The sequence below is a fragment of the Nannobrachium achirus genome (genome assembly GCF_963921795.1).
Source record: "Nannobrachium achirus genome assembly, chromosome: 4".
NCBI classification, from domain to species: Eukaryota; Metazoa; Chordata; class Actinopteri; order Myctophiformes; family Myctophidae; genus Nannobrachium; species Nannobrachium achirus.
The window spans coordinates 75404442-75414048 of NC_137813.1; the positions used below are offsets into that span (position 1 = coordinate 75404442).

Sequence of the window (9607 nt, forward strand, 5' to 3'; positions counted from 1 at the left end):
ACAATCGAGCATTGTTTTGGGGTAGTGTAAATGGAGGAGTGTTCAGTCCTTTTGGTCCAAGTGAATCGATTCATCCGTTTACGTTTTGCCTACCAGCGAAGCATGTGTTTCTCAGTGTTGACAATGGTGTCAGTGTTAGGCTACATGGGTCATAAGCCGTTCCTTGATTTTAATCTGTTTATTGACAAAACATTCAATTTTGTAATCTTATGAGATTTTCAAAATTACATAATATTCCAATAGTCATGAATAACTTTGACATTTTTGTGGCCGGGTAACTTGGTCGGTAGAGCACTCGTCTTTCGACCACAAGGTCGTGGATTCGATCCCGGGAACTGCCAACTCAGTGTATGAGTTAGCACGGCTTGGGTGTGGCAAGTCGTGCAGTAAATACTGGGAGTTGGTGGTAGTTATTGTGTTCCACCTCAGCATTCCAGCTCCCAGGGGTCTATAGCATTAAACAGGGATAGGCTCTCGCTCTGGCTGATAACTTCTCCGACCTACTTGCTACTTATGCATTACTTTTACTTAACCTTTTCTTATATTAATATATACTAAAGCAGGGGTCTTCAACAGGAGGTCTGGGACCCCTAGGGGGTCCTCATAGTTACTACAGGGGGTCCTCCAAAAATTAGTGATAGAACCTTGTTTTCCCTTTTTCTATATTAACCACTTGATAGTGTCCATATTCTGAGAACTTTAGCCAAAAATAGCAAATCTACAAGCTCACAACGCCTCGCGCTGAGAGGCGTTGTGAGCTTGTAGATCGGCTATTTTCAGCAAATAGGTTTGAAGTAGAGGGGAAAAAGAGCAGACTAAGTACAGGGTGAAAGGTCAAGTTTATTAAGTATTCAAGTATTCAAGTGGTTAAATATCTGAAAACAAATTGACCTGAATCCAAAATACACTAATGATTGATTGTGCTGTCAAACGATGGAACTATATGGAATCTATGAACAGGTTGTGGGGGTCCCTGCTTCATCTCTCTCCCAACTAAGGGGTCCTTCGCCTGAAAACATTGAAGACCCCTGATCTTAAGGCCAAGGGCCCCCATCAGTTCGAGGGCCCTGGAGCATGTTCCCATTTCCCCGCTCATATTGGAGGGACTAGGGTTCACGTGTTACAAAGCAGGAGGATTCTGCACGCAGAGCACTAAAGTTCAACTTCTACTGGATGGTGTCAAACTCCTAATAGTGTGCTGATGTTTTCTCCTGGCGCAGCATGTGGTGGAGGTGCTCAGTCTGCTGTCAGATGATGTGGAGACGGAGGACGCTGCTCCTGGAGAGAACCTCAAGCTGCGACTGAAGGGCATCGAGGAAGAGGAGATCCTACCAGGCTTCATCCTGTGCAACGCTGAGAATCTCTGCCACTCAGGACGCACCTTTGATGCCCAGGTACCTGGGGCTGGCACCGTTATGACATTTTACCTGACCATTAATTGTAGATTAAGTGCGATTACGGTTTTAATTGTTTTTGTCGTTGACAATTTAATTTGTTTGGCTTTTAGGCTTTGAAGTTGCACATGGCAGATATGACACATAACCTAAATATACGAAGAAATGACTGACATATTTGACAACTATTTACTTGTATACTTAATACTTTTTTTCCCACTACTTTTTTCCCCACTACTTTTTGAAAGAACATTTCTCAACATGGAAACGATTATGACGATTATGCAAAATAATTGTGATTACCTCAAATAATTGCTATTAAACGATTATGTAATAATTGTGACAGGCCTACATGTACCTACAGTATACATTATTTATATGCCCACACATAGATTAAATGCTCTCTGTGGCCACGATTGGCTTCAGTCATTTGGGTTCCATAGAAGCCAGCATGTCTCCTATGGAAGCAGGTTGTGCAGCGAAAACAGCCTATCTACAAGCTCTCAGAGATTATTGTAAGCATTTGTTTTAAGCAAACTAGCAGTATGTTCAGAAACATGTCATACTTTTTAGAGATGTTATCGATCAATCGGCAATGGATCGGATCGGGCCGATCAAAGCATGATCGGCGATAATCGGTGGTTTAGATTGAAAGGTAAATTCACCGATCGGATCGGATCGGTGCATCTGATCAACCAGCCGTTCAGTATGCCCACTTGAGGCCATTTTGGGGTATTGATTTCCACAGTGCTGAAGGAATAATTAGTTACTGCTATGATAATAAATACATAGTAATGCTGGTAAATAACTATAAGGCAAATATATAAATGAATTCATGAGTGAATGAATGAAATAAAGATAAAACATTAACATGTTAATTCCAGCAAACAAACGAGGCCATTTAAAGGAATTTGGCCTACTTGTTCAACACAGAAATGGCATACACGGACGTCAACCTACCCATTCACAGTGAATTCTATTTCAGCTGTTCAATTTTATCACAACCGTTCATCGTTACAATTCTACTGGGTTATCATTGCCCGGGTTGGGACCAGGTTACCACCACGTCAGCAATTGCACTAAATATAATGTAGTCTTGATGGAAAGAAAGTAGACAACGGTGCACATGGATGATGTCACAAGAAGGGTTGGGAACCTTTAGGATTATAATGATTCCGATTTGGTTCCATCTGTACACTATCAGAGTTATGGGTCATAACAAGTTTGAGAAGCACCGGTATTGTAATTTTATTGCAGACGTGAAATCCACATACCAGAATGAATTTGATTCACAGGCCTCACCTTGGGAACCAGTGGATTACCGGTTTCAACATTGTGAAATTGTACTGTAACTTTGGCTGATAATCAGTGACATCACAAAGTGAAGAGAACTCCTTGTTCCATTGAATGGTGTTTTATTTGTGTTTTATTTTCTTTATTTTATTTTTTTCTTGTTTCTTAGATTGTCATCATTGAACACAAGTCCATCATCTGTCCTGGGTACAACGCAGTGCTTCATATCCACACCTGCATTGAAGAAGTGCAGATCACGGTAAGTTCTGTTGGAAGAAGCATTTAGCAGTGTATGGCTTCACAATGTACAGATTAGGGCTGTGAAAGAATATTCTATAATCAAATATTCCTTCGAATGTTAACACTAAAAGAATATTCGACAGTAAAAAAATAAGATTTGATTAATAAAATATGAATATGAAAAATATGAATGAAACAATTCATTCAACTTCTTGCGAGATTCTGGGCGCATGTAATGTTAAAAGGTGGCTGGTCTCACGAGGCAGAAGTCTCCACTCGCCGCTGCAAAAGTAAGCTGATCTACAAGTCCACGTGCCCGTTCCACGCAGCTCGATTGCTTAATTTATACTTCTATAGTATGGTGGTGTAATTCGCCAAAAAGAACAGATCTACAAGCTAACAACGTGTCGCGGCTCAACATGTCAATAGCTTGAGGATCTGTCCCCTTGCGGCCCCTCCTCCCATGGGTAGCACGCATGCACTACACACACACACAAAACAAGCTGGCCCGAGATTTTGTAAAGCACTAAAAGCAGTGATGCAGCTTGCCCTGCTTAGGCTGCTTCCAGTGAAGCATATTTTTAATAATGGATGCATTGAACTAACAGGACGCAAACAAACTACTTTATCCGTCATGTTATCAGTCATTTCAATCACTGCAAAGCTGAGCTGCTCAGCTGCGTGATGTGCTCACTGTGCTGGGGGTTGTCTCCACTCCACAGAGGTGATTATATCGCCTTGTAAATCCATGCTTCTGTTTTTTATTAACTACAAACAAGTAGCTATTTGCTGCTCTTTGTAAAGGCCTTTGTTTGTTGATGCATGCGTGTGTCGTCGCGAATCACGGTGAAATCGTCGCGTCTATTTCGCGTCTATTTCATAATTGGCTTAGTTATAAAACCATGATATTTTTGTTAAGCTAAAATATCGAATAGGATGATATCTGCATTGTAGAATACAGAGTATACTTCTGTAAAAAGAAAGCTTAAACTTGTATCATAACAAACTCCCTGACTGCTGTGGTCTTAAGGTAATTTGTTTTCCCCCAGTTTCTGTTGGTAAGGCATCACAAGATTTCTTTTCATATCTGATAAATAAAATAGAGGTGAGGTGTCCTGAACCTTGTATAAGGACTTCTTGAAGACCTTTTTAATAGCCTACCTCAAGAAAGAAGAAAAAGCCCATTACTGCATCAAAATAATCATCAAACATTAGCCAAATTGTTTTGAAAATAGCCGATCTACAAGCTCACAACACTCAAAAACATTTTATGGGAACCCGTAAAACATTTCTGGGACCCATTTGAATGACCCGACCCATCACACCAACTAGTAAATATTTTGAGGTAAAAAAATGTAATTGTTTGATCAAAATATGCTATGAAAATCCTAGATTAGGCTATATCTATCTTTCTATCTGCAGCATAAAAATGAATAGATTATCAATAGAATATCTGTGTGTGTTTGTATAATTGTTAATAATCATAATAAACCTAAAAACTAGCATAAAACAGTATCATGATAATATCGTGTATCGTGATACTGCATGAAGAGTATCGTGATAATGATTTTTTCCAGTATCGCCCACCCCTAAGTCAAGCTGAAACGGGCGATTCATTTGGTAGTGAAGGGAAGGCAGACTGTTTACAACGAGACTTCGCCACCGAAGACACTATGTAAAACCCCTCACCAAGTCTCACGGTTTCCCCCCACGCACCCACGGCCAGGGTAAAACTCCCTCCGTCACACTACTCTCATAGACTACCTAATTTGATTCAAACCAAAACATAATCCATGGGTTCGATTATAATTGCCCGTTTCATGTCGTGGTTGTTCCAACTTCCATCACAGCATAGGGATCGCCAACAGTTACCGTTACCGTTAAACCAAGTAGTAACGGTTAATGGTGACGATAAAAATATAAACAAAGAAAATCAGCCTGCGCGTCACACAAAAAGCCAAAGCCCTGGATGCCAATGTCTGTGTAACACCCATGCAACTATAGGCAATGCGGTCACACATTTCTGAAGCTCTACCCGACACAAATATCTGTGTAACATCCATGCATGCATCTGTCCGCGAGATGCTGACAGAGAGACAAGCGTGTTTATCAGCAGGAAACAACAGCGATTGGATCAAAACCATACAGCTCGGAATTCTCCAAATGCTCCGAATCCCCAGGGGGTTTTAATGGGGATATTCAATTGTAATTTTTGGCCAATTTTAACAGCTTAGTTGTCTCTAAAGTTCAGGGGGTTGCCTGAATAACTAGAACATAGTTGAAGCATACTGTTGCTGTGGGTGGGAACCTTGTATGTCCAAAAGCTAACTTTTTCTTGAAAAAGCTGTGTTCAGAATGTGCTTTATTTGACACTTCCACAATTAGGGAAGGGACGATCCGCGATATTATCGTATATCGTGATAAAAAACATGATATCATCATCCGTCATGCACTGGGATCAATTCACCTTTTATTTGCCGAGCTGCTTATCCGATACCTCTTAAACCCTCTATAATTGGTAAAAGGTACTTATAATAGATGTACTGTACTTGATACAGTCTTTTTTTCACTATCAAATGTCTTTGCCAAAAAATAGCCGATCTACAAGCTCACAACGCGTTGTGTGAGCTTGTAGATCTGCTATTTTTTGGCAAATGTTCCGCCCCAGGATAATGGATTTGGATTATCGCGATAGTATTGTAAATCGCGATTTCTTTTGTCACAATAATCGTGATATTACATTTCCATATCATCCCATCCCTATCCACAATACACACAAGGGAACAAAATACCGTTCTCCACAACTCATGGTGCTACACATTAACAAAAAAAAAGAAGCAAAGCCTCAAAAGTAAAGAGCAGACACCAATGTAAAAAAGTGCTGCTGCATTCAAAGTGCAATATAGATACAGTACTGTTCATCTCTCAAGATGGTGTGTTTGGGGCTGATGGTTTGGAGGAAGAAACATGGAAGTCCAATGGGTCTAATGCAGGGGTCTTTCAACCAGGCCAATCAGGCCAAGGACCCCTTAGTTGAAAGAGAGATGAAGCAGGGACCCTCACAACCTTTTCAGAGATTATAGTTTCATTGTTTGACAGCACAATCATCAGTGTATTTATTTCAGTGTTTCCCAAATTTCACATTTCACTCTGTACTCAGTCTGCTCTATTTCCCCTCTACACCAAAGCTCTTTGCCGAAAATAGAATATGGAAACTAGTGCTCAGGTGGTTAATATAATCAAAGATTTGGAGGACCCCCTGTAGTAACTCTGAGGACCCCCTAGACTAGGTCCCGGACCCCCTGTTGAAGACCTGTGGTCTAATGTAATTATTTAGTAATGCTTTTCTCTACTTAAACACAATACCGTCTTACGAAGAATAACATGGCATTTATTTATCAAAAACAAGCATTTTTAGTAAATATGAAGGTACAAGGTTTATGCCCTAAAGTGATAAGAGGGACATCAAACTGTATGCTTTCACAATGTGGCATCAAAACACTGTTAAATCAAATCACAGGATCTTTTCTCATCCAGATGTGATTAACCACTTAGTTGACTGGAGATGGTAAAGCCTTGTTTTTGTTTGTATTCTAGTTAACCCATTTAGGCCTAGAATTAATCAATGCTTTAACTATTGAAAAATAGCAGATATACAAGCTCACGCTGCGAGTTGTAGATCTGCTATTTTTGTGTGCACATTTTTCAATATATATTTTTCAAAGCAGACTTTTGTAACTCAAATCTCTGCTTCTGGGGGGTCCCTGGAACAACATATTTTGAGATGGGGGGGGGGGGGGGGGGGGGTGTCTGCGGCCAAATAAATCTAATTTTGGGGGTCCTTGACATGATAAAGTTTGAGAATTCTGATTTAGAAGAAGGATTTAGAAGTCGGGTCAAAGATATTCAAAGACTTGCACACATTTTCACGATTTTTCAAAAATAGCAGATTGTATATCTGCTATTTTTCAATAGTTAAAGCATAAAATAATGGTTAAAGTGGTTAAAATCTAACGCGACTCGGGCGCGTTCCAGGTATTTGATTAAACAACCCTGCTCTGTTGTACTCTTCCAAAGGCCTTAATCTGTATGGTGGACAAGAAGTCGGGGGAGAAGAGCAAGACGCGGCCGCGGTTTGTCAAACAGGACCAGGTGTGCATCGCTCGGCTTCGCACCGCAGGAACCATCTGCCTTGAAACCTTCAAAGAATTCCCCCAGATGGGACGCTTCACCCTACGGGACGAAGGTACGGCCACCGCACCACACTGCTTCTCCACATTTTGGGAACCCCCAGGACCCCCAGTTTGTTTTCCATTAGACCTGTGGTTCTCAACCTTTTCAGGCCGCAACCCCCAAAGTAACTGAAAAATAATATTTTAACTGGGGACCATCCACCCTGACGAGCACTAAGAGTTGAGGCATTACATTTTGCAGTTGTATTGTGAAAATAGCAGATCTACATGCTCACAAACTCGCGTTGTGAGCATGTAGAATGTCTATTTTCACAATTTCGGCCCCTAATATTTGACAATTTGGCCAGTGTTTAATTTGTCATTTTAGAGGTATTAAAAAGTCCTTAAATTGTCACTTAAGAAATAGGGGCTTTTAAGCCGTGACATCATTTTGTAGGCAGAGGAGAACTCTGCCCCCAGAGAATTTTCTGTCCCTCGCTATTTCAACAGATCCGAGACAAAAATAACGACTAAAGTATAACTCTAACACTTTCCTTTCAATAACAAAGAGAAGAAAAATGTGTAAATAGTAAAAATAGTAAAAAGATTCACAGAAACTGGGGGCAGAAATTCTCCTCTGCCTACAAAATGATGTCATACTTAACAGCCCCTATTTTACTGTTGAGTGGGGGGTCCCAACCTACAGGTTGAGAACCATCTCATTAGACCACGGAGCCCTCCCTGATAATTATTTTATCTCTGTAATAGACATTGTAAAATCCCCAGTGTCCCCAGTATACAAATGGAGCCAAATCCAGTAAAAATCTGTGGTATTTCCAGCTGTTCTTTATTTTAGTTATCGAGTACCAAAGACTTAAATTATGTTATATTGATATTTCAGCCTTTATTTTACTTTTCTGAAGGCATTGTTATCACAATGTATGCATCCAACTTGTCAGGATTTCAACCATGTCGGGCATATCATGTAGGCAAAATGATTTTCAAAATTAGCGCATGCAGATTGGCTATTTTTAAGATTTCAAATTGGTTAGAATAGCTTGGGCACTTTTTAAAAAATGGGATCGTCTCTAGTTCCGTGCCAATATATAATGGTTGTGTTGTCTCCAGGTAAAACCATTGCCATCGGTAAGGTATTGAAGTTGGTTCCGGAGAGGGACTGAAGAGGACCAATGCGTCACATGATGGATTGATGGATGGGAGCCCCGGTCACATGACCAACATGAGGAAGGGTGGCGGAGGCTTGCTTCGTTGGAAACCACGGCAACTAGCGCCTTGCCGCGCCCCCCCCGCCCCCCACCACCCCTCTCTCTCTCTCTCTCTCTCCGCCTGGCTTAAAAAAACACTTCTGTGAAAAAGAAAAACCTGTTTTTAAGCAAATTATTAAAAACCAAGATCAAGTCCACACGAGTCGGCTTTCTCATATTGAGAGCTCAGCTATGCCATTTTTGGGTTAGCCCCCTCCTTCCTCTCCCCCCATGTACCTATTCCAGTCTACTCATGATTATAAAAAAGATTTCCTTTCCCTTTTTTCTTTTCATGCTTTCATCGATGAATATGACAGATGGCAGATGTTCTATATAATCCCTGCTGACCGCTAGAGGCGATGATGTATCCACTTTTCTGGGGCCAGCAGCATTTGGCGAAAATAGCCGATCTACAAGCTCGGAAGCGTTCTCAGCTTGTAGATCGGCTATTTTCGGCGAAGATATTTAGTATAGACAAAAATGATCAGGGGACCTATTATTGACCCCTGGGGGACTCAAGTATATAGGGTTTAAGTCACTGAATGTCTGTTTTCTATTCAGTGCCTAAGACTCCGCCTCTAGTGGTCATTGGGAATGTGTAGAACCGCACTTATGTTGGTAACTTTCGTTATCTCTCATATCTCTACAGATGTGGACCAGCAGAGTTTGCTAAATATAAGTAAACTGCAAAAATAAGTACGTTTGAAGCAGTTTGACCAGATGAAACCAAAATGTTAACCTGGTTTTACTTCCATTGCTTTGACCACCCTTTTATTTTTTTATTTTATTTTTGTTTTTATTTTTTTTGGTTTCTCATTAATGGCGTTCTGGCTGTGTGCCTGGGCGTGTTCACATGTTATTAAAGCAAACTACTATGACAATAAAATATGGAATTGGGGAACGGTGAAGCGTGTTCATTTGTTGAACTCCAGGAGGATTTTAAAACTACTTGAATCTCTATTTTGGTCATGTCATTTTGGCAGATTGGTATTCGTATGCTTTCCACAAGAAGCCATCGGAAGCTGAATTTTAAGTCCGGGCTTAAACCATAATTCTACTTTGTTACCAACCTACTGACTTTGTAGAGGTTTGAGTTGTGTAGTTAAATATTGGTGTGATATTTTCAAAACCTGCTCCTTTATTCAAAGTTGATAGACCAATAAGTCTCCTCATTGACTTAGATTGCACAGGGGGAAAAAAACTATTTTAGTACCCACAAATAAGTTAATGTATAACTTTACAA

General features: G+C 40.5%; 1 protein-coding gene across 1 annotated transcript in view; it reads left to right on the top strand.

The window, feature by feature from the left end:
• gspt1l (G1 to S phase transition 1, like) overlaps window positions 1–9257 on the top strand; it is a 30992-nt gene extending 21735 nt beyond the window's left edge. The window contains exons 11-14 of the mRNA XM_080723798.1: window positions 1221–1394; window positions 2857–2946; window positions 7005–7173; window positions 8228–9257. Coding sequence (XP_080579924.1) covers window positions 1221–1394; window positions 2857–2946; window positions 7005–7173; window positions 8228–8280 — 486 coding nt within the window. The 3' untranslated portion in view covers window positions 8281–9257. The remainder of the gene's footprint in view (window positions 1–1220; window positions 1395–2856; window positions 2947–7004; window positions 7174–8227) is intronic.
• Window positions 9258–9607: the final 350 nt, after the last annotated feature.